This window comes from Myotis davidii, unplaced genomic scaffold (genome assembly GCF_000327345.1).
Source record: "Myotis davidii unplaced genomic scaffold, ASM32734v1 scaffold1494, whole genome shotgun sequence".
In the NCBI taxonomy this organism is placed as follows: domain Eukaryota; kingdom Metazoa; phylum Chordata; class Mammalia; order Chiroptera; family Vespertilionidae; genus Myotis; species Myotis davidii.
Window position 1 is genome coordinate 4,050,820 of NW_006286246.1, and position 24,620 is coordinate 4,075,439.

The 24,620-nt window shown below is 40.2% G+C and overlaps 1 protein-coding gene across 1 annotated transcript in view; it reads left to right on the plus strand.

Annotated features, from left to right (window-relative positions):
* The first annotated feature begins 7,104 nt into the window (after positions 1–7,104).
* The window catches only part of MAP3K4 (mitogen-activated protein kinase kinase kinase 4), a 58,356-nt gene continuing 40,840 nt past the window's right edge, over positions 7,105–24,620 (plus strand). The window contains exons 1-4 of the mRNA XM_006757719.2: positions 7,105–7,127; positions 17,258–17,419; positions 17,468–17,658; positions 19,366–20,693. Coding sequence (XP_006757782.2) covers positions 7,105–7,127; positions 17,258–17,419; positions 17,468–17,658; positions 19,366–20,693 — 1,704 coding nt within the window. The remainder of the gene's footprint in view (positions 7,128–17,257; positions 17,420–17,467; positions 17,659–19,365; positions 20,694–24,620) is intronic.

A 24,620-nucleotide genomic window follows, 5' to 3' on the forward strand; every position in this document is an offset into this window, starting at 1 on the left:
GAATGGCATATGGTAGTCTTACTCTTAAGCTTTCATTTGTGTGTTGGTTTTTAATTTGTCACTAACTTCTCTCAGTTGAGTTATAGCGTTTGTTTTTCATCTTCAGTCTTCCTTTAATTAGTTTATGACAACCTTTTCTTGCTTTACTTTGAGGTATGTTATATCCTTGTCCCTTAAAAACATTTAGCAAATCCCAAGGGGTAGATTTTTACTAATGGTAAATCTCAGAGGATCACCTACTGTCTCCACCCTTCCATAGACCACCCCTGACCCTTCCTTCCCCACCGCCAAAAAAAATTTGGCAAAGTTTCTTACAAGGTGTGGCAAAGATGTCAGTGATTGGTGCTTTCATAAAATGGTTTTTTACTCTTGTGAATATCGTGTTTAAAAAGATTATGATATATACTTCTGGATTTAAGTTATAAAATTAAAACCCAGAGCGGCATTAGAAGTCTGTGCAGCTATTAAAAATTATGTTTTGCATTACTTTGAATTGTTACTAAAAGTGAAATTGTTGAAACTCGATCCTATATAATAAAAACCTAATATGCTACGTGTCTGGTTGTCTGGTCAGCCTTTCAACCAATCAAAGCATAATATGCTAATGATATGCTAAGGCCACTCAACTGCTGGCTATGACATGCACTGACCTCCAGGGGGCAGACAGTTGACCGGTTGACCTGTCACTATGATGTGCATTGACCACCAGGGGGCAGACACTCTGACTGGTAGGTTAGCTTGCTGCTGGGGTCTGGCCGATTGAGATTGAGCTAGATGGGCTGGACACACCCCGGACCCCAGCCCTCCCACGGTCCCTCCCTGGCTGGCCAACCTCCCGCATCCCTCCCTGGCCCCAATCATGCACCAGTGGGGGCCCCTTAGCCTGGCCTGCGCCCTTTTGCAATCCGGGACCCCTCAGGGGATGTTGGACAGCTGGTTTTGGCCCGATCCCACAGGCCAGGCTGAGGGGCCCCGCTGATACACGAATTTGTGCACTGGGCCTCTAGTGTGTTACATAAAAAGAAGTTGTTGCCAAATGTTAAATTAACTCAAATTTTCTTATTTTAAAATTCATTTTCTATTAACTATCTGAGCAGACTATATCCAGCTGGTTTTCTTAATTATTTAGTTCATCCTGGGTAACAATTTGTAGATTAGCCCTGGCTGGTGTGGCTCAGTTGGTTGGGCATCCTCCGGTGTACCAAATTGTTGGGGATTCTGTTCCTGGTCAGGGCACATGCCCAGAAGGGGGTGCAGGAGGCAGCTAAACTATGTTTTGCCCATGTTGGTGATTCTCTTTCTCTCTCTCTCTCTCTTCACCTCTCCTTTTCTCTCTCTAGAAATCAATTCAACATCTAAAAAAAAAGGATTTGTAGAATAGAAACAACACCAACAATAATAAAGGACTTGCTTTATGGGTCTTTTATTTTAACAGCACTGTTATTTAGAATCGTAACATACAACTTGTATGTTATGTTAACATGCTTTTCCCTTCTTAAGAGGCATATTTGAAACCGCTGTATTTTAAAAGGAACATTATTTCTCTAGAACAGGGGTTGGCAAACTTTTTGACTCGAGGGCCACAGTGGGTTCTTAAACTGGACCGGAGGGCCGGAACAAAAGCATGGATGGAGTGTTTGTGTGAACTAATATAAATTCAAAGTAAACATCATTACATAAAAGGGTATGGTCTTTTTTTCTTTTTAGTTTTATTCATTTCAAACGGGCTGGATCCGGCCCGCGGGCCGTAGTTTGCCCACGGCTGCTCTAGAAAGTAGGTGTGGTAGATACATTCTTATTTTCCACAGACCTCGCTCATGTAATGGAGTACAATTTGTCTGTAGATATTTAGTCACTAGCAGCAAAGGCAAAATGACAATGAAACGTGGTTCAAAATTTGTTTTTGACTAAAAGGACATTCACTTGCCATATTTTGCAGACACCAGTAGAAGTATTGGTCTCATGATCATATGGATGCCAAGTGTTTATAAGTAGAAGGGAAAGCTATTAAGAATATATCAGGCATTCTGTCCAAGTGTTTCCTAAGTGGATCTCATTTCAGCATAATTTCAGAGGAAGTAAACCTGCTATGGAGAGAAGTGGATACTAAACTTGAAGGTGATCAGATTGGCTGGCTCAGTGGAGCTTTCTCTCCATTTGAGCAGGCTATTTGAGGATAATGCTGAACTGAAGAATGTTCTGAATAGGGCTTATTAGAGGACAGCACTTGTAGGAATGTGAAAATGTCAACCCTTTTAACCTTTCAGTGGAAATATTTTGGAAGAAAATGTATACGTACATTATTTTCATTGTGCTATTAACAATTCTAAAGTCTTATGTAGTAACATAATGTAATGTAAATTGGTTTTCTCACAAAATATTTAGAATTAATTTTTTTGATGTCTAAGTATTTCTAATGCAGATAAAGAATTAAGTGCATACTAATGCAAGTCTTCTGGTTGGTAGGATGCTTAACATTCATTTAGTCAACTTTCCAGCCATTACTCACACATAACCTTACAAGAGTTTAGAGCTGGCAGGGAGCTTGGAGCTCATCTGGATCATTCCTTGTATTTCAGAGGTGAGAAAGCTGGCCTCGAGGCTGCAGCTTCCCCAAGGTCATGGCCGGGGATCCCGGCTCTTGCTTCCCTCTCCTGTATGTCACACTGTGCTCCCTTGTTAGGGTCCAAGGCCAACGAGCTCAGCAGCCACCTGACTCCCCGGCCCAGTGTCCACTCAGGCCCACATGACCAACTGTGGAATATTGTATCTTCTGGATTAATTAGACGTTACAGGACAGAACAGTGATGAAAGGTTCATTTTCAAAGGGAAAAGGGATCAAATCTCCCCCAAACTCACTGTACACAACTTTCCCCCCATAAAACTTTATTTCAAGTTCACAAAATAACGAGGAGCCAATGCTCAAAGCTCTTTAGATACCTTGTTGTTCTTTTCTGTGCTCAGTCTTTAGTGGAAGTGGGCAGTAAGATGGTAATTTCTGTTCTGTGGTAGTGAGATTGAAACTGTCTGCTTTGTAACCTACAGTAAGAAATACATTTACAACAGTACATGTGTGTGCTGCATAGCCAAAATAAAAATTTATGAAACGGTGCTTGACCTTGTAGTTATTGTCTGATACCCTCTGATTTTTCTTCTTCTGTTCTATGAAAATTTTTCATCAGGATCTATTACATTTATTTAATTACCTGCAGATGGCTTGTTACTCTCATTTCAAAAGAATGGCTCTACAAAAAAAAGAGATGGTATTGTACTTTGTCCCTTGTCTCTGGAGATTAAGTCAGGAGAGCAGTCACAGTACTTATCCACTAAATGATCAAAGGCATTTTGAAGACAGTAGACAAGGCTAGAATCCGAGTATTTCGTCTTTGAAAATAGTATTACTTCCTGGAGACAAGAGTAAGTCTTGTCTTGGTTGCTTATCCATTAAACACAAGGATTGTAAAAATAAGTTTAAAATTTAGGATTAATTTTAGAGTAAAATTGTGGTTGGAGTATCGGTACCTTAGGTAACTTATTTATTTTTCTCTAAATCACTGATACAAATTTAAAATTTTTTTCCATAGAGCAGTCCCAAAAAGAAAAAGGAACTCATTCCTCCCTGGTGTGTGTGTGTGTGTGTGTGTGTGTGTGTGTGTGTGTGTGTGTGAGAGAGAGAGAGAGAGAGAGAGAGAGAGAGAGAGAGAGAGATTAACTGGTTTTGACTGGTGGTGGGATTTTTGTTGCTTTCTGTATACTGTTCTGTTTCCCAACTCACTTACCTGAAGAAATAGGACCTTCAGAAGTAAATTGGGGAGAAATACTTCTGGAAACAATCAGAAACATTTGTCATGAAGCTTCAACCCCAAACTGAGGTTTTAAAAAGAATCTCTTTTTACTTGGCTCTTTGAATATTTAGGTGTTCTTTAGCAGAAAACCAAGGACCACATGTGTATTGAGGAACGATTACTAAAAAGGGAGAATCATTAGCCTGACTGAGTAAAATGTAAAAACTCAGCCTTATTTGTACTGACTAGGCGTTGGTAGTGGCTCACTGCTTCATCCCACATACCCATTCAGCCTCCTGTACTATGTATTCATTTTCTTTGCAGACTCTCTCATATGAAATGCATACCATGTGTCAGGCAGTGCTAAGCCAAGACCATGGGGCTCCAGTGGTGGGTGAAATAGACATGGGCTCTGCCTATCCACCAGGCCCCTCTAAGAGCCTTGATTAGGCCCAGAGTTTTCTGAGTTGATCTCCATACCCTCAGATTTAGCTAGAATTAGGGGGAGGGGGTGTGCGTGTTTCCGTTAAAGTCACATTTGTGAAGAGACCACACTGCATTCCTACACAAACTTGCCGCTAACAGTGGCCAGCTTTGCGGCTGCTTTAAGCTTGAGACCCGCTGAACCCCTTGCCTGTTAGAACTTAGGAGTCTCCATCCACACTGAGCGTCCTCCCAGGGCCGAGCTTCTTGCCTGTGTGGATTGGTCCCAGGATGTTAACTGCCCTTACTTCTCTTTCCTATTAGAGTCATTCCACATGACACTTATATTGTAAATATTTTCATGCTCCTCAGGCAGGTGATAATTTTTATTATATATAAGCGTAATGTAAAATTCCTACTTTGAGGGAATTTATAACCTAATTCAGGAGAAGAGAGAAGGTGATGGAGACTTCCTAATTCATGGTCTGGAGCAGAGATGGTGATAAATGTACATCTGCCATCTGTCTGTGTTGCCATCATTTACATGGTATAACCTGCTTTAAAATATGTGTTGTTGTTTTTTTAGAGAGAGAAAGGGAGAGGGAGATAGAAACATCAATGATAAGAAGTAATCATTGATCAACTGCCTCCTGCATGCCCCATACTGGGGGTCAAGCCTGCAACCTGGGCTTGTGCCCTGACCCGGAAACGAACCGGCGACGTCTGGGTTCCTGGGTCCACACTCAGCCACTGAGCCACATCAGCCAGATAGCATAACATGTTTTATATAGTGGCTGCAGTGAACTTGTGAAATAGATGTGCATTTTTCAGAGGAAGAAAATGAGTCGTTAAGAGATGTATTAGTTCAGAGTATCTGGAGCCAGGACTCGTTTGTGTTTGTTATACTTCAGTCAGGTTCTTTACTCTGTATGCTCTCTCCTTAGGCATAAATGTGAAAAGAAGTGGTGACGGACTTAAATCATACTTTAGGCTGAGGTGGGCATGATATATTATCTGAACAAATTGTGAGCATTTGCCATGTTAGTAAAAATATTAAACATTTTTTCAAATGAGTCCATCGTATTTCATTTTATGGTTATACTATGAACCATTTAAGTCATTACCAGTTTCTTGCTATCCTAGATAGCACTGCAGTGAACCTCTGGGTACACAACTCCCTCTGTTCTTCTGGCCACTCCTGTAAAATCATTTCCTGAGCATAGAGTTCGGAAGGAGTTTGTTTAAACACTTCGAAGAATTTTAAATCTGGACTTGCCTTGGGGCTATGGTTTAATTCATCCACTTCTAACCATGAGGTGGTTATGTGGTCCAGTCTCATCTCTAAGGAACTTAAGACTTAGATAAGATTCATATAGCATATTAAGCTGATATCATTGAATTTTACCTATTAAACATTTCCTCCTGGAAAGATTGTACAAATGTATAGGCCACAGATAGTGCTTACCTTACTAAATACTCTTTTTCCAGCTTTGAGTGTTACATAAAGTCTTTGCTAATTTTGTAGGCCAGAAAGGGTTATGTTGTTTTAATTTGAATGTCTGGTTACAAGCATAGGTGGGGACTGTGTTCATGGATAACTGTCATAGCTAACATCTGCTGAAGCTATAAAAGAGCATATCGTATGGATTTTATGTATTTATACATCACTGTAAATCTTGTTCTGGTAGCCATGCATATAGTAGGCAGTAAGTAAGTATCTATTGATGGAATTAATAGGAGTCGAGCCAATGAACCATCACTGACATGACTGTAATAATTTCACTGGTTCTTGGCACCTCTTCCTTTGTGTTCTCTGCTTCTGTTTTCTCAGAATTACTGAACTAATGAGAGACAAAAGAGTGCCCTTTCTTTAAGGCTTTTTATACAAGATTTCTACTCCTTTTTGCAGTACTGGGGGCTGCATCGTACATACCTGATAAGAGCTTTCCTGCTGGAGCTGGTGTTTGAAGGAGAGTTCATAAAGAACCTGCTTTAAGATCCCTGTTTCAAACCCTTATTTTAATAGAAATAGGATTGCCTTCCTTTTCAGGACTTTTTGTTTGCTAATGCTTTTTTCCTATTAATTTTTTTAGAATTTGAATAGTAGGTGATTAAAAAGAATTACTTTGGTTATTCATAATTTATTATTCACAATTTATTATTTCAGAGGTGAGATAGCCATTCTTATTATTACGGTGCTAAAAGCTTGTTTACTAACCTTAAAGAATATAAATATTTGAATCCTGCACTAACAAAAACGTTGCATCTCTAGGATATCAGAAAGTACTCTCACTAGTCCTAGCCAAGCCAGAAAAATTTAGTGGCATTTTGTTTGTGTTAATGATTTATTTTCCTCCTCAGCAGTAGAGATTAGAGTAGAACTATGTGTAATTTTTCTGACAAGCACATGAGGAACTGCCAAAAATGTTATTTATTTGGTCTTCTGGTACCTTCTATAGTTGAGAAGTATGTCATTTTTTTTTATATATTTGGATATTTAAGTGGCATCATCTTTATCTGTTAAATCCTAAGTTTTAGATCTTTTCTATTCTTCCTTAAAAATTTGGTTCACAAAGAATTTTTGTGATCTTATGTAAATTAGAAACTGGGACCCAGGGAGGTTAAATTGCTACACAATAAATAGGTTGGATTCGACTATCTGTAAATATTTCAGCCTTTAAAATGAGATGATGTTTACCTTTTTATATTAATCTGTTTTTACACAAAAATTTACCTCTCCTTAATTCTCTAAAGAAACTGCTATATGATCCTATTGTAAAATAGTTTAAAAAAATTATGTCTGCCATTTAGTGGTATACAGTGAGCTGTTTTTGTTGATATTTGGAATAAACAAATATGGAACAGCTGTTTTTAGACATCGGACAGTTGGCCTTACATGACTGTCATCCCTGAGACCAGGTAAGCGCACGAGGTGAGCGCTGTGACTGTCCTGGCTCTGCCAGGAAGTCTGTTCCAGACTCGGGGCAGGGAGAGGAATCACCGGCAGTCCAGAGTGGTCTTGCTGGATTGAGAAGGCAGATTGGAGTTCAGGGAGGCAGTTGGAGGTGGAGAGTAGAGTTTTGGAGATGAGGGAATGATGTAGAAAAAGCCAGAAATCTGTAGAAGGCCCCCATGAGTCTTTGAGTACAGAATGCACTTGTATAGGATAGAAATTCCACAAGGTTCAACCAAGAGCCATGAGGGTGCTGAGCGCTTAAAGGTTTCCAGAGCTCACATGGGGCTGAGAGGCATTTGAGTTCCCAATGAGAGTGGAAAGTCTTGATTATGTTGACAACTTGGGACATTCACTCTTTGGAAGGTTCACATTTGAGTAGTAGGGCGACACTATTACACGCGTGGAATTACCCTAACGAAGCTTGAAAACAAGTCTTGAAAAGATAAAATGAAGCTGGAAATAATTTAACAGCCTGCAAAAACCAAGTCCAGTACTCCTTAAAAGAAGACAGTGATATCCAGATAATCAACAAATAGAACATAATGTCCACCATCTACTCAAAAAAATTACTAGACTTGCCAATAAGCAGGAAGAGATAATCCCATAACCGGGAGAAAAATCAGTCAATAGAAATAATTTCAGAAGTGTAAAATAGGTTGGAAGTAAAAGAAATAATTGTTAAAAGAGTTAGAATTATGTTCAAGTATAAATGAAAACATGAACAGTGGAGAATAATAAAAGATATTAAAAAAAGACCCAGCCTGGCCCATGTTGCTCAGTGGTTGAGCATCGATCTATGAACCAGGAGGTCACGGTTCGATTCCCTGTCAGGGCACATGCCTAGGTTGCTGGCTTGAATCCCCAGTGGGGGAGCGTACAGGAGGCAGCCTATCAATGATTCTCTCATCATTGATGTTTCTCTGTCCTTCTCCCTCTCTGAAATCAATAAAAATATTTAAGAAAAGGACCAAATGAAACCTCTGAAAATGAAAAGTACTGTATCTGAAATGACAAATACACAGGATGCGGTTATAAACAGAGTAGACACTGCAGAAAAAAGTATTGAACTTGTGGACATAACAATAGAAACTACGCAAAATGTTGTACAGAGAGTCTGCAGAAAGGTACAGGGCGTCAGTGCCATGCGGGATGGTACCAGATAGCGTGTATGTCATTGGAGTTCCTGAAAGAGAAAAGGAATGGAAAAAAGTGTTTTAAGAGATAATGGCTGTAAATGTTTCAAATCTGATGAACACTGGGAGCTCATAGATTCATAAAAGTTCAGTTAGGATAAACACAAAGAAAATTATCCCTGGAAAATTTCTACTTAAATCTCTTACTCTTTTGGCTTTACCTTGTTGTCAGACTTAAAAATAACTTTATTCTTGTAATGTTTCTTTCACCCGCTTTCATGGCTTTGTTTTATTATATTTAGTTATAGCCTTGATTATGAATCATTTAAGGATTTTTCTAATTATTCCTAAATTAAACGTGTTACTAAGTTAAGTGTTGGTTTATTTTAATTAATCATTTTTACAGGCAGTGTGGAGAACAGTGTCATTCCAAACATAATACCAACAGCGTGTCACTAAAGATTGAAAATTGCTCTCTCATTTGGTTAACTTCTTGACATTTATGTGATTTTTAAAAGTCAGCTTTGTGTAAAGTATATGTGGTTGGACGAGGGTTGTCTCTGTACTTGGCTAGTGTGGAAGCAACCTTGTAGCTTGAGCATAGAGTTTGATTTAGTCATGCATCTAACACGTTTATCCTTTGAGTGTCTAATGTATGTCAGGAGGCGATATTTTGAAAAGGGAACCCTTTAAATATGTGGTAAAAATTGTCTAGGGCAGTGCTTTTTAACCGTTTTTGGGTCAGAGGCTGCATTTGAGAATCTGATGAAAACTATGGACTGTTGACTTCATCTGAAAAATGCATACGATAAACATTTACATTCAGTTTCAGGAGACTCAGAGTCCCCATGATTGAAATATAATGTAGTTTTCATCCTTTAACTATTTTCCCACATTCCCTATATTTTGTACATGTTGCCTTTAATTATATGCTGTGAGGCATTTCTGAAGCTGTACATGGTGTTTATATTTAGAATACACAGGACCTTAGGCCCCACATTTCCAGTAAATTTCACATTGGCCTTATGTATTCAACCACAGTTACCAATTATGTTCTCCTTAGTGAAGAAAACTTTTAAAATAAAAATAGGAGCTTTTAATTTTTTTCTTCCAAAAATTTTTTTAGATCCATTTAAATATTTTCCAGTTTACATAGTTTTTAATTAGAAGAAAGTTGTATTTTTCATGAGACAAACTTTACTTGTGTGTATCTTTAATTACCTCCTTGAAGTTGGGTAGTGTTTTCCTCTTAGATGTTAACATGTCATTTTTAAGGAGTTCATACTTCCTAAAGACATTGTTCTCTCAAGTAAACAGTTCTTTTTCCTCTGTTGGCTCCTGGCAGGTGAATTTGTTTTGCTTGTGTGATTAGTATAGACAGAACAGCTGTTTATGTTGACTTTAAGATGAAATAGTCACGAAATAATTGTGCATGAAAAAGTCAAAGTAGTGTTAGAAAATTGTGTGTATCGTATGCCCGTCTACTGGTGTCGGGTGATGTGGCCAACACTTTGGAGGGAAAGCTAGGTTCACTCACGTCCTGCCCCTCCTTCCCGCCCTCCTGGCTGCCCCTTTCTGTTAGGGTGAGGGGCGCAGAATGATCTGATGGCTGCCCGCCCGCCCTGGGTGCTCGCCTTCACTCTGCCCCCTTGCTCTGACATCATGCCTGGTGCTTATTTTCACTCCTTGCATTGAAAGGACACCCCTCACCTGTGCTCCCTGCATCACTTCATCCGTACCACCAGGTGCACTGGAATGTGGTTCATTCCATCTGATTGTCTCCTTGGAATCTGTTACACAGACCATCTAGTATTGGCTTGCAAAGCTTTGAACATAGTATAGATGTACTCACATCGTTTTTTGGAGGTGTAAGACTAAGAAAGCACACCTGAAAAATGTCTTATTTTTTGTCCATTTGTTTTTAGGTCCTCAACTGTTTGCAGCAAGATTGCAGAGATAACAGAAATAATATGTCTTTCTTCTGTAACATGACTTGTGTATTTAAATTTCCAGAGCGTTTCTCCCTCTCTCTCTTTTTGTTTTAGTTCTTTTTGGGTAGTCTTTTGGTTAACCAAAAGTGAAAAATAATATGAAGTCTTGAAAGTATTTTGTTACATTTATATATGGTTTTATGTTTATTTTCCGTAAGCCTTTATCTGGAAATATTTTATAAATAGCTTGCAATTATTTCTATTTCTAATGGTGAGCAACATTTTTCCATCTGGGGTAATTTTTCTTTATATATTGGTTTTCTATCTTTATGTATTCCTTTTTTCTTCTTAATTCAGGCTGAAAAAGTATATTTTTGTGAGCAAAATAAATGACTTCCACCAGAAGGTCTAAGCCAGGCAGGCCTTATCCACTCATTTACCTACCCCCTTCCAAGACCCAACCTGTCAACTTCTTCTGTAAAACATGCAGCTGATCACAGCATCTTGAGTGCTTCTGTCCAACAGGCCGCCCCCTAGAATGCCTGTGATTTTCTGTTCCCACCAGTTGAACTATATGTTTATCAAGAGTCCCTGGTTTGTCCCTATGTCTGTTTAGATTTATTATACATTTTAGTTGTAATTACATAATTGAGTAAACTAGATATGAAATCTAAAGAGACTTGTCGTTTCTACATAAACTAATTTGGAATGCTTTGGAACATCTAAATATAGGTCACAAAAAGAAAATTGCCATCAAATTAGGGATAGGAGAGAACTGTTAAAGTTTAGGAAGAAAAACCATAAAAATCCTAAAATATTGCTTCACAAAAGTCTTTACATTCTTGTTCTATTTTAAAGAAATAGAGAGTGGACATTGCAGATGCTACTCTTTGGTTATGGTGTATGTGACAAAGTTGACTTGTGACTTGTTTCAGGGACTCACTGAAAGGCAAGGCTCTGTCCATCATCAAAACAGTGATGGATTTAAACCCACTCGTGGGCTTAAAGTGAAAATAAAATGTTTAAGTTTGTATGTGTGTTGGTTATCCTATATAATAAAAGCCTAATGTGCAAATTTTCCCCTCGTCTGGGAGTTTGACCAGGAGTTTGACCAGGGGCGGGGCTGGTGGTGGCAGCAGTGGTGGCAGGCGCGGGTGCTCTCGGCCGGCAGCCGCTAGGTCCCTACCTGTGCATGAATTTCATGCCCTGGGCCTCCAAAGCTTAGTGGCTTAAAATAAAAGTCACTTATTATCTGTTATGATATTGAGTGGTTCTTCTGCTTCTCATGGTTTTGGCTTGGGCTCCGGGGCAGCTGGGAGGTCCAAAATAGTCTCACTGGCCAGCTGGCGAGTAGGTGGTGGCTGTCAGCTGGAGCTCCCCGAGGCTCGGGTTAGCTGGGCTGCCCTTCCTGCGGCCTCTCCACCGGGCTGGTGGGCTTTGAAGACCGTGGCAGCCGCAGGGTGGTTGGACTTCTGACATGGTGGCCTTCCTCAGGCTCAGGCCCAGAACTGGCCAGAGTCACTGTGGCTACATTCCATTGGTTAAAGCGGTCACAGGGTCAACCTAGATTCAAGAGCAGGTGATAGTACAAAGGGTGTGAATACTAGAAAGCCTATTTTTTAAATGAACGCACTACAAATTCTTGTGACATTTGATAAGGAGGCTTCTAATAAATGAAAGTGTTTACAAGCAAGCTTGTAATAGTTTGATTAAAACTTGAATTCTTACTAATAAGCATGGGAATATAGGGGTTTCAGCCCATGTTAATCTGGTTCCAAAATCTTCATTCCTTAGTCCATTTCCCATTGCTATTGTTTTGGTCAGTTGGCACCTAGGGTTGCAGTATCACTTAACATTGTCAGAAATAAATCTTTCACTCTTGTAGCCTTTAAATATTACATTCTTTAAATAATTAAATGCGATTGTATTTCAATAGAACCCAGGCAATGATTAAGATACGTTATTTACCTCTCAAGTTAATTTACTCCGCAGGTAGTTATTGGGCACGTAATCTGCACCAGGCACTGTTTCAGTCACAGGAGAAACAAACAGTGGCGTGGAACATCCAGTCGATTTGGGATCATTTCTTGTTCCTTTTCATAGGAAATCTTTTAAAAGAATATCTACCTTTGCTTTAAAAAAAGATGAATTTTAGCCCTGGCTGGTGTGGCACAGTTGGTTGAGTGTTGGCCCGTGCACCGGAAGTCTTTGGTTCCATTCGCAGTCAGGGCACATACCCACGTTATGGATTTGATCCCTGGGTGGGGTGTGTGTGGGATGCAGCTGATCAATGCTTCTCAAATTCCTCCCCCTCCCCCTCCCCTTCTCCTTCTCCCTCTTTCCATCCCCCTTCCTCTCAAAAAAATTTCAATAAAAACGTATTTTTTTTAAAAGGATGAATTTCAGTAAAAAAACAAGAACACAGAGTCTGAGTGTCTGTCTATCCTGAAAAATAACAAGACTCACTAGGTAGGTTTGTAAAGACCCTACCCAGTGATGGCGAACCTTTTGAGCTCGGCGTGTCAGCATTTTGAAAAACTCTAACTTAACTCTGGTGTCGTGTCACATATAGAAATTTTTTGATATTTGCAACCATAGTAAAACAAAGACTTACATTTTTGATATTTATTTTATATATTTAAATGCCATTTAACAAAGAAAAATCAACCAAAAAAATGAGTATGCGTGTCATAGGTTCGCCATCATTGCCCTACACTCTGAATCAATGCGAAAGTTTAACAGAGAATGTTGGAGAAGCTTAAGGTTTGACAGCAGCTCACCTGGAGGTTAACTGATAACTGTTCAACTTAAGGCTGATGTGAAGATCAACTAGCTGATTTATTAATTGGCACTTACACTACGAACCAACCATGCAACCTCAGCGTTAGCTAAGCTCCCTTGATTTATATTGCAGGCCAGGCAAACTATACCCGTTCTTACGAAAAGAAACCTTGAAACCCCACCCCTTCTGCCTTCCTTCCTCTCCTTTTGTTTCCCCCCAAAGCAGAAATCTCCCTTTAATGACTGCTTAATAGAGACTAGGTTAATGGGGAGGTGGAAGAGCAGAGAGAATCTTACCCAGGTGAGGACTGTACTATACTTCATAAGTGCATAACGTATTTTATTTGTAAGGAGCTTTTAATGAAGTTAATTTTAAGGGCTTTTGCAAAACCACAGATATTTTCAAACCCAGCTAATCCAGCTTCATTTTATAGACGACCTATTTCAGTCGCCATGCGGTTTATCTGCTATGTCAGAGCAGAACTATTTAACCCCCGCCCGCCCCCGCCCCCCATAGCTTGAATTTTTGTCTTGTCACCACACTTTTTTTTAAAATTTGAAAACTACTCCAGCCCCCCTTGGGTTAAGTTCAAGACATACTTTTCTCAGGTTTTATGTCAAGTGAATAATTCTTTAGCAAAGTTTTGTTAGAAGAGTGAAATATTGTTTTATGTGACTGTCAGAAGTTTGGCACCAGAAAGACATTTCACCTTTGTATGTTTTTAAACACAAGTAAGGCAGATGTCACAGCTAACTGATGTAGACCTTGTACCACTTTCCTCATCCAAAGTAACTGGTATCCATGGAAACATTTGGACCAGTCAGCTGACCACATTAGCTCAGCTCACATGAGTTAATACCAAATGAGGTTTTGGATGCTTTTGGTTAGTTAATTGGAATGATGCAAGTTCTTTTGAACTTACCACTAGTATTTATTTTCCTAGATTTTGTGTGTAAATGGTTTTGTTTTTTTAAAAGAAGAAAGAATAAACTTTTGCTTGATTTTTTTTCCCCTCCCACTTCTCATTATGTATTGTTTCTTAGCTAAGGCTCCCGAACTATGTTGTGTTTCTCTGGCTGTCTTTAGGATTTTTTTCTCTTCACTGGTTTTTAGCTATTTGATTATGCATAATAAAAAACTGGCAGTTTTCTTATAGTTCTGCTTGGAGTTTGTTGAGCTTCTTGGATCTATGAGCTTAATGGTTTTCTTTAAATTGGGAAATTATTCAGCCCTTATTTCTTCACAGATTATTTTTTTCTATGCCTTCCTTTCCTTGTTGTAGACTCCAGTAACATACATTACATTGCTTAATATGGCCCCATAGATTACTGATGCTCTGTTCTTTTCCATCTGAATCTTTTTCTCTGTTTTTTTTAAAGACAGTTTCTGTTGCTATGTCTTCAAGGTGACTGGTCTTTTTTCCTGCTGTGTCTAATCTGTTTTAATCCCATACAGCGTGTTTTTTTTATTTCAGGTAGATTTTTCATGTCTATAGTTTCCACTTGAGTCATTCCTGGTATATTTCTTGGGGTTTTTCTCCTGGTTTGGGCCATATCTTCCTGTTTCTTTGGTAATTTTTGATAAGATGTCAGACTTTGTGAATTTAATTAATAGGGTGCTAGACTTTTCTTTTTTAAAATTCCTTTAAGTAATGTTGGCCTTTGTTCTGACATGTAATTAAGTTACTAAGTTACTTCGATGGAATGTAAGCTAATATTTCCAACAAGGTGAATGCCGTCTTGACTGAGTTAAGTAAATCCTAAGAAAGTTTTAAATATATAGCCTCACCTTTGTGTAATGCCTGTCCTAAAATTCTTTTTAATTATGAATTATAAGTGAAGAGGCTGGCAGTACCACATGGCAGTTTTCCCTACCTCCTTTTCTGTGATGCAGAATAAATAAGGAAGGATGAAATGTATTATACTTTATCTATTTTAATGTGTTCTTATTACTGCATTCATCGTCACTTCCATGCAATTCTTTTTTTTAACTTTGCACCAAATTTATTTTGTTCCTATTAAATATCATTTCTTTGAAAAATAAAAGGAAAGACCTAGAATTTTATTAAATTTTTAAAAAATGTTTATTTTATTTATTGGGATGATACTGGTTAAGAAAATTATATGTTTCAGGTGTACAATTCTATAATACATCACCTATATTTTATTGTGTTCACTATCTCAAGTCTCCTTCCATCACCATTCATCCCCCTTTATCCTCTTTTACCTCCCCCACCCCCTTTTCTTCTAGTAATCACCAGCCTGGTGTCTGTGTCTATGAGTGTGTGATTTTTGCTTAATCCCTTTACCTTTTCACCCAGCCCCCCAGCCCCCTTCCTCTCTGACAGGTATCAGTCAGCCTGTTCTCTGCATCTGTGAGTCTGTTTCTTTTCTTTTTTTTAACCTTTTCCCCCTCACCAGAGGATATGTTTATGGATTTTAGAGAGAGAGGAGCGGAGAGGGCGGTGAGAGAGAGAGAGGGAGAGAGGAAACGCAACGTGAGAGAGAAACATCGGTCAGGTGCCCTTGCACATGCTATAGCTGGGGATCAAATGCAGCCTTTTGGCGTATGGGATGACGCTTCAACCAGTTGAACTCCAGGCCAGGGCAGCAAACTTCTCTCTCAATGTCAAGCAGATGCTTAAAGAACTCGGGTTCTCTCAATGGGTGGTGAGTGAGTGCAGTGATTTCTAAGGGCTGTAATATGAGTAGTATCAATCATTTAGTGAAGCCGCATCTATTATTACTCCTATAATTAAGCATGCATTATTGGATTTCAACCTTCTGGTCTGGAGTCTAAGTATTTATTCTTATTTTGTAAATGTGCAATGTGGAGATTTTAAATAATTTGACCAAAGCCCACACAGCTAGTAAGCCAGACGCGCAGGATTTGACCTAAGTCCCTCACACCACAAAGTCTTTGCTGTTAATCATTCCAAAACCTGTGCTGGTAACCAATGGGAAGGAAGTGAGTGACCTTGTATCAATTATAGCATAGTGGTTCTCAACCTTCTGGCCCTTTAAATACAGTTCCTCATGTTGTGACCCAACCGTAAAAGTATTTTCGTTGCTACTTCATAACTGTCATGTTGCTACTGTGATGAATCATAATGTAAATATCTGATATGCAGGATGGTCTTAGGCGACCCCTGTGAAAGGGTCGTTCAACTGCCAAAGGGGTCGCGACCCACAGGTTGAGAACCGCTGATTTATAGCAGGTCCTTTCATCAGCTGAGCCAGCTGTAGTGGTGCGTGTAGAAGCCATGGGTATAAAGAATTTTAAGATAACCTGTATTATATTGTTTTTTGTATGACTTTGTGAGACTTAAATAATAAGTTAGCCTGGGGAGTAGATGCATTTAACTTATTTCTAATGTTTCTCATGGTTTACTTTGTTTTAGTTAGCTTTCAGGGTATTTCACTTATATGTCTCATTGTGGGTGCACATGTATGGTATGAATACTAAAGTGTTCAGAGCGATCTTACCTGATTAAAAATCAAGTTTTGACCCATCAAAGCGATTCTTTACAGATTTCAGTACTGTAAATTTGTATAATTCTGCAGCATTTTTATGGTTGAAAGATAATTTATTTTCTGAAGTTTTGTCAGTCCAATTCAATAATAATGGTATCATACACTTTAGAGTGGTTTTTATTTTTTTCTCATGATTTTGGAATAGATTTGATTTTATATCAGGATATAAACTGCCGGGAAAATAAAACCACTGGATATTTCGGATAGTTGAGAGTTATGTTTACAAAATAGAAAACATTTTATAAAGAATATTCAGAGTGGTGTAGACTGACGATACTAGATTTGAAAGGAACTTGATGACTGATTCCTTTTAGTTTGCTGTTTGGGAATTGTATTTGTTCTCAGTTTATTTTGTTAGCTTTGCAGAAACAGAACTTTATTATTATTTGAGAAGTTGACTGGGACAGAGGATAGGCAGGAAGTGTTTGCAGAGAACAAGTTAGTGAGGAATTGCATTTGAAGGGGAAGACAAGCGAATTCCTTTTTCCTCTTCCACAGCACCCTCCTCCCCACAGCTCGCCCGCCCGTGCACTGGAGTGCGGTCCAGGACATAGAAGGGGGGCTTGCCCGTGGGACCAGGGCTGTTGGCTGGAAGTGGCCTAGGCTGCCGTGTGTGCTTCACAGAGAGGCTCTGCCTCGGGCCGCTGTGCTCTTTGTTCTTTGCTGTTTCTTCCTGAATCTGTAAGTTTTAGTGTTAAACTTGATTTATGTTAGAAAGAGTTCTACAGACAACAGCAACCGCACAGGGTTTCCGCCCGTGTGGCCGGTCCTTGCTTCCCGGGAGTGTGGGAGCTGTGGGGAGCTCCGCCAGGGGGGCAGTGCCGAGGAGCACCGCGTGCGGCGGGAGGAGCGCTACAGGGAGTCTAAGGAGCTTACGCTCACTTTCTGCGCCTGAATATCTTCTCTGCTGCTCATCTCTCACAGGCCCGAGTGCACCCTGGGCGACTCGGCTAGCAAGAATTCGGACTCGGACGTGGAGGAGTTTTCAGATGAAGCTAACACAGAGAACCTTCTTGGCGCCTCTCCCCCCAGCACACCTCGGCAGATGAAACGCCTGTCAACCAAACACCAGAGGAACAATGTCGGGAGGCCTGTCAGTCGCTCCAATTTGAAAGGTAAGTCTTGTACTTGAAGTATCCACATGAGCGGGCATGGCCCTTCTGGCACATAACTAACCTTATTGATTGATTGATTGATCGATTTATGTTTCTTTATTGACTAAGGTATTACATATTTGTAAATACCTTTTTAAATTAGTCCTCACCTGCACATACGTTTTTATTGATTTTGGAGAGAGAGAGAGAGGGAGAGAGAGAGAGTGAGAAACATTGATGTGACAGAGAAACATCGATTGGTTGTCTCCCATATGTGCCCTGACCATTAGCTGCCTTGTTAGTAAAGGAGAAACTAAGTCTCCTCAGATAGAAAGGTTTTTGCTGAGCAATTGCTAAAGTCATTTGTATATTTTTGAGTACAAAGGAATAAAAGGTTGTGGAAGAGGCCAAGCGTGGATGGATCCACATACTCACGCAGGGTGGCTTCGGGCGAATGAGATAGATGGCCTTCCTGTCCTCTGCCCCTCCCAGGCTGACGGACTGGATTCTGTCTTCCAGACATGTCAGGCGCAGTGGGCCGTGGGGAGGGACAGAGCCAGGCTTTCTTCCCCAGGATTCCTGGCCGCCTGCAACCTGAGTTCTCGTCCGTGACAGTGCAGCTGCCTTAGGACGTGGGCCCTCCTGGCCACGCAGCGCAGCGCCTGGCTGGTACACCACCCTCATACCGCGGACAGACCCTGCACTCTTCGTTTCTCCTAGAAGCTGAGTGTTCTGTTTCCATTTCTTCCTTCCTCCTGCCGTTCTTTCCTGAGGTAGATGGTCAAACCATGCGGCCTGCTGCTTCCCGAGCCCGACTTCTCACACCAGCCTCCGGTCACCGAAGCCTAGACATGAGAATTTCCCTGTGAATTTCAGCAAACCATTGGTCCTGAAACTGACTGTGCAGCCCCGGCTTCATCCATCTGTTACTGCACAGGACAGGGTTTCACTTTCTTCTCATCTGAGAAGCTTCCCCATCGCATGTTCTCCTTGCTGGGACCAGACCCTTCCCATTCCTCTTTCTTCTGTGTCTTCCTCTCTCTTCGACCGGACTCCCTCTCTGTCTGCCACACAGCCCCTCACAGGGCGAGTTTCCCTGTCACAGCCCCTCCTCGAGAAAGAAGGAGGCAAGAGAAATGGGCTTGATTGTATTGTTTGCTTGAGTAAATCATATCCAAGGAAGAATTCCTAAGTGTAACTTGTCTTTCTTTCCCTTAGGGAAGATGATTTTTTACTTTCTTTAAAAGTTTATTTGCCATAGGATGTTAAACTGTCCTTATCCCCTTTGGAAATGAGAATAGGTTTCTATTGTAGTTTCTCATCTTTAAATTTAATCCTTATCCATTTTCTGAAAAGAAAATTTTCAAATGCCTGGAGAAGTTCCTTATCTCAGATAGTATCATTGAAGCAGCATCTAATGAATCAGAATTAATACTTGCTTTGTGGTAGGAAAGTGAGATGGCAATAGCATGTCTACTTTTTCTTCACTCGTTGGTTCATGCTATTTTAGAATAGGAGTTGCAAGCACAATTTTCCCGTTTTGTAGATTGAGAGACTGAGAAATGTTATATGATTTTTGGTTCTTTTAATTTTCAGCATATGGTATGATTTTTTTTTCTCTAATAACAGCCTGAAAATATAAATGCATGTGAAGATCAGTTTTATTGAAAGTATTGAGAGTAACTTCATATTTAGAATAATATAATGTTGTTGTTGTTTTTTTAATAGAAAAAACAAATGCATTGAACCAGCCTCCACATAAAGACACTGGGAAAATCGGGGAGAAAAAGATCCGAGCGGCCATTAGGACGACAGAGCGCGATCATAAGAAAAACGTGCAGTGCTCCTTCATGTTGGACTCCGTGAGCGGGCCTCTGCCCAAAAAGCCGATCCCAGATGTGGATCTCAATAAGCCTTACCTCAGTCTCGGCTGCAGCAACGCCAAGCTTCCCGTGTCTGTGCCCATGCCGATCGCGAGAACTGCACGCCAGACTTCCAGGACCGACTGTCCAGCAGATCGCTTGAAGTTTTTTGAAACTTTACGACTTCTGCTAAAGCTTACCTCAGTCTCAAAGAAGAAGGACAGGGAGCAAAGAGGACAGGAAAATACATCTGCTTTCTCATTCAACCGGTCGAATGAGCTCATCTGGTTAGAGCTACAAGCCTGGCATGCGGGACGGACCATTAACGACCAGGACCTCTTTTTATATACAGCCCGTCAAGCCATACCAGATATTATCAATGAAATCCTTACTTTCAAAGTCAATTATGGGAGCATTGCCTTTGTTAGAAATGGAGCTGGTTGCAATGGTGCCCCGGTGGAAGGACAGTGCCCAGCCCCTCACGGAACAAGGATTGTGGGTTATCCCACGTACCACGAGCATCTCCAGCGCCAGAGGGTGTCATTTGAGCAGGTAAAGCGGATAATGGAGCTGCTAGAGTACATAGAAGCACTTTATCCATCGTTGCAAGCTCTTCAGAAGGACTATGAAAAATATGCTGCAAAGGACTTCCAGGACAGAGTGCAGGCACTCTGCTTGTGGTTAAACATCACAAAAGACTTAAATCAGAAATTAAGGATTATGGGCACCGTTTTGGGCATCCAGAACTTATCAGACATTGGCTGGCCAGTGTTTGAAATCTCTTCCCCTAGATCATCCAAAGGCAATGAGCCGGAAGATGAGGGAGATGACACAGAAGGAGAATTGAGAGAGTTGGAAAGTAGCTCGGATGAGAGTGAAGAACAGACCTCTAATCCAAGGGCGCCAACAAACAAGCCCCTCGACAACACTTTCTGCTTCCCGTCGCAGGACGGCCCCGCCAAGAGGCTTGAGAGGCTCGAATCGGAGGAGGACTCTGTTGGCTGGGGAACGCCGGACTGCAGCGCCGAGGCCGGCTGTAGCAGACATTGTCTGACTTCTATTTATCGGCCATTTGTAGACAAAGCACTGAAGCAGATGGGGCTGAGAAAGTTAATTTTGAGACTTCACAAGCTGATGGATGGTTCCTTGCAAAGGGCACGGATAGCGCTGGTAAAGAGTGACCGTCCAGTGGAGGTAGGTTTCCAGCAGGCATTGTGTGGTCTTCTCTTTAGTGCCATTATTAGTTATAAATTACAGTGTATGATGGGTTGACTATAGTCATGATATTTTTAAGGCATAAGTAGTAGTTCTCATAAATTGCAGATTTAAACATTTCTATAAAGTACTGTGATATGGGGAAATGGATCTATGAAAACTACAAAATTTAGGGAATTAAATATAAGGTGGTATGTGGAGGGAAAAATGCAACCATGTAAATATAGGATGGAGAAGGATAGGCTAGGTATAAATAAAGAGGGAGGGAAGCCACAGTCATGGGTGACCACAAGCCGAATATGAGTCAGTCAAAAGTCAACATCATGCTAAAATATTTTTAAATGAATACGGCATCCAAGGTCATGGATATAATTTTTTCTCTATTCTTTGCAATAGCTTTCTCCTTTTTTGAGTAGCATGTCCAGTTTTGGTCACTGGATGTTAAAGAGATATGAATTGTAGAGAACTGTGAGAATGATGAAAGGAAAAAGAGTACACTGCTTGGTGAGGTTTAGCATGGGTGACGCAGGTGTAAGGGAAGTCTTAATTATTGTCAAATGCGTGTTTCAGTTGGTGAAGTTTTTGTGAAAGGAGTATGCCTGTTAGAGGAAGTGGTTGAAATTGGGTTTTGTACACATTTAGTTTTGACAGCTTGATATCTCAAATTCTTTGTTTGCTGCTAAGGGTGGGAAAACAAAAGGGCCGTACTGTTGGGTATTTGTTCTTGGTTGTGAAAGATCGCCAGTGGTTGTCCTGTGGTGAGGTGAGTGTGCATGTTCCTGTGGCTGAAGGCAAGAGGGCCCAGACCTATGGGATCCCTTCTGCCTGTGTGAGGTTGTGGTTCCAAATTTTAGTAGCTCTATGCACGTGCATAACCTTTTTAAAAAACTGCAGTTTATGGCCTCATCTGAAAAAATAATTTACTTTTAAACTGATGTTCAGGTCATGACCCTTAGGAAGAGTGGTCAAGCGTTCACATAATATAGCAGGATGTTTGCAAAATGAGTCGATACTTGGTAGCTATCTGAGGTTAGTTTACTTTGAGTATTATTTTGATTAGAACTCTTAAAAATGAATCTCTATTGTGATTTGCTTTGAACAGTATTTTAACTCTGAATGATTTTTATGTCTATCTTGTTTTAGCGCGTGTGAGGGTTATTCCCCCCCCCCCCCCCCCCCCGTGAATAACTATTTTATAATAAGAGTTTAGATTTTAGTATAGTGCAGGTTCTTTCTTCTTTTTTTTTAAATCCTCACCCAAGGATATTTTTCCATTGATTTTTAGAGAGAGTGGAAGAGACGGGGAAAGACAGGAGAAACATCGGTTGGTTGCCTCTTGCACGGGCCCCGACCAGGGCTTGGGCTGAGAAGAAGCCCGCAACCCAGATATGTGCTCTTGACCGGAATTGAACCCAGGACCCTTCAGTCCGCAGGCCAATGCTCTATCCACTGAGCCAAACTGGCAAAGGCATGGTTCAGTGCAGGTTTCAAAGTCAGTAGAGAAAAACTAGATCTGTAGTAAGCATTTGCCACATGTTCCAGATGGGGAAGAGCTTGCTTTGGTCTAGGTTTTTGGCTGGAATGGTTCAATTCCAGTGAGCAAATGTGTGGGCAAGCCAGGGTGGATGATTAACATTTATTGTGAAGCACTAGGGTTGAAGTAATATGAATGAAAAGGCTCTGGCAGTATTACCGCCTCTCTGATTCAGTGCTTCTTGTCGGAGAGGGGCAGGTGGTGTGATGGTGAGGGCTTGGGGAGGTGTGTCCAGGCTTCATAAAACTGCTTTCCATGCTGTCACCCACATTGTCTCTCTCCCCCAGACCCACTTTGGCAGTGAACCATCGCTACTAGCAGGAGTGCTTTGCATCCGTAGACATGTTGGAACAAGATATCACTGCATTTTGTGTCAGGATTTGTGTTGAAAGCACACAGCAGTAGGTAGCCGTAGTTTGGATTGCCATCAAGGCTGTGTTCCTTTGGTTTGACCAAGTGAGATTTAAATGAACATGTTATCCTCGTTGTAGAAAAAAAGAAACATACAAATTCAAAGCTTAATAAGTGTGTGATTAAAGACTTGTTAATTAAAATTAAAATTATCTGTACATAGTTTCCTTCACAGAAGCCCCTGTTGTTTTAAATTTTGGTTTATGAAACATTATGTTTGTCAAATAATGAAAGAGTAACCGAGTGCTAAAGTAGAAACTTTTCTGTATTGGAGATTAATCCAGATTAATAAAAGACAAGGCTCTGAAATAATTAGCTTGGTTGGAAAGAAAGACTATTTTTATTCCCATTTCAGGGACATAATTCTGTAAGGGGAGGTATAGTACATGAATACACGTACACTCCCATCTGGGTTTGTTTTGCTTTAGTGTTTTTACTAAGTATGTTGGGGAATGATGCACAGTTTTGAAGTCAAATAACTGGATTCTATTCCTTGATGTGGCTCTTTCTCGCCACATAACTTTGTAAATGACTTAATCTTTCTGATCCTAGGTCTTCACAGCTGTAAAATGGGTATAATGCCTTCCTACCTACCTCACAGGGTTGTTGTGAGGCTTAAAACAACATTTGTATAAATAGTAAAATACTACAGAAGTAAGTTTTGTTATAATATTTCCTCTTTTGAAGCTAACTCTAAGTTAATATGGGTTAGACTATTCTATATTTTTTTAAAGTATGTATTTAACCTTTAATTACCAAATAATTGTGTATTTTACGGGTGTAAATTAGTTTCAGAATTGCTCACTAGTACCCTGTGAGGAATGAAGTTACCAACTAGAGTACAGGGTATAATTCCATTCTTTTGTCTTTAGCCTTATAGAACACAGTGTTCCAAAGTTAGTTAGGTTAGCACCTTTTTCCTTTACCCTGTTCAGTAAGGTTATATCATACATTTATAGTGTAGTTAGATTCATTTATCTCGTCTGCACTCTGTCCTGGGATTTCCCAGTGTCCCAGTTGATTTTAAACTTGCCAACTGTATGAAATTAACTCTTTGTGTTGTACAGACTATGGTTTTTGTACATTTAATATGTTACAAACCCCTAGCATATTTGAGCCATAGATTGTGATATGGTTAATTTGTGCTTCTTCCTTTTTTTTAACTTATGAAATATATATATTTTCAGAGGAAGAGAGATAAAATGAAAACTTATATTTTAATGTAATATACAAAAAAATTAGCTGTCTGACTTTGTAGATTACCATGCATATTACCTCAAATTCTAGGAGGATTTTTGGTAACTCCATCAATTACTTTCCTTTGAATGAGAATTGATTATATAATTACTAGAGGCCTGGCACACGAATTCATGCACCGGTTGGAGTCCCTAGGTCTGACCGCGATCAGGGCTGGGAGCGGGGAGGGGCCGTGGGAGGTTGGCTGCGGGAGTGCACTGATCACCAGGGGGCAGCTCCTGTGTTGAGCATCTGCCCTCTGGTGGTCAGATGGCAGCGACTGGTGGACTGGTCGTTCGGTCAAAACGGTCGCTTAGGCTTTTTATATAGGCAGTCCTTGGGTTATGTCAGACTCGACGTACGTCATTTCCTGGTTACGTCGCCATCTCCCATTTACAGTATTTATTTTAAAAAAGTCCCGTCATTTCGACGTGTATACATATGTGCTTTATGTTTTTATTGTTTATTTACCACAAGTAAAGGTCAGGAATTACCTTTCTTTTAAATTTTTTATTAAATCTGTATTGTCAGAGTATTACAGTTGTCCCTCTTTTTTGCCCCCTTAGATCCCCGCCACCCGGAAAAAAGTCCCGATTTCGACGTGTATACATATGTGCTTTATGTTTTTATTGTTTATTTACCACAAGTAAAGGTCAGGAATTACCTTTCTTTTAAATTTTTTATTAAATCTGTATTGTCAGAGTATTACAGTTGTCCCTCTTTTT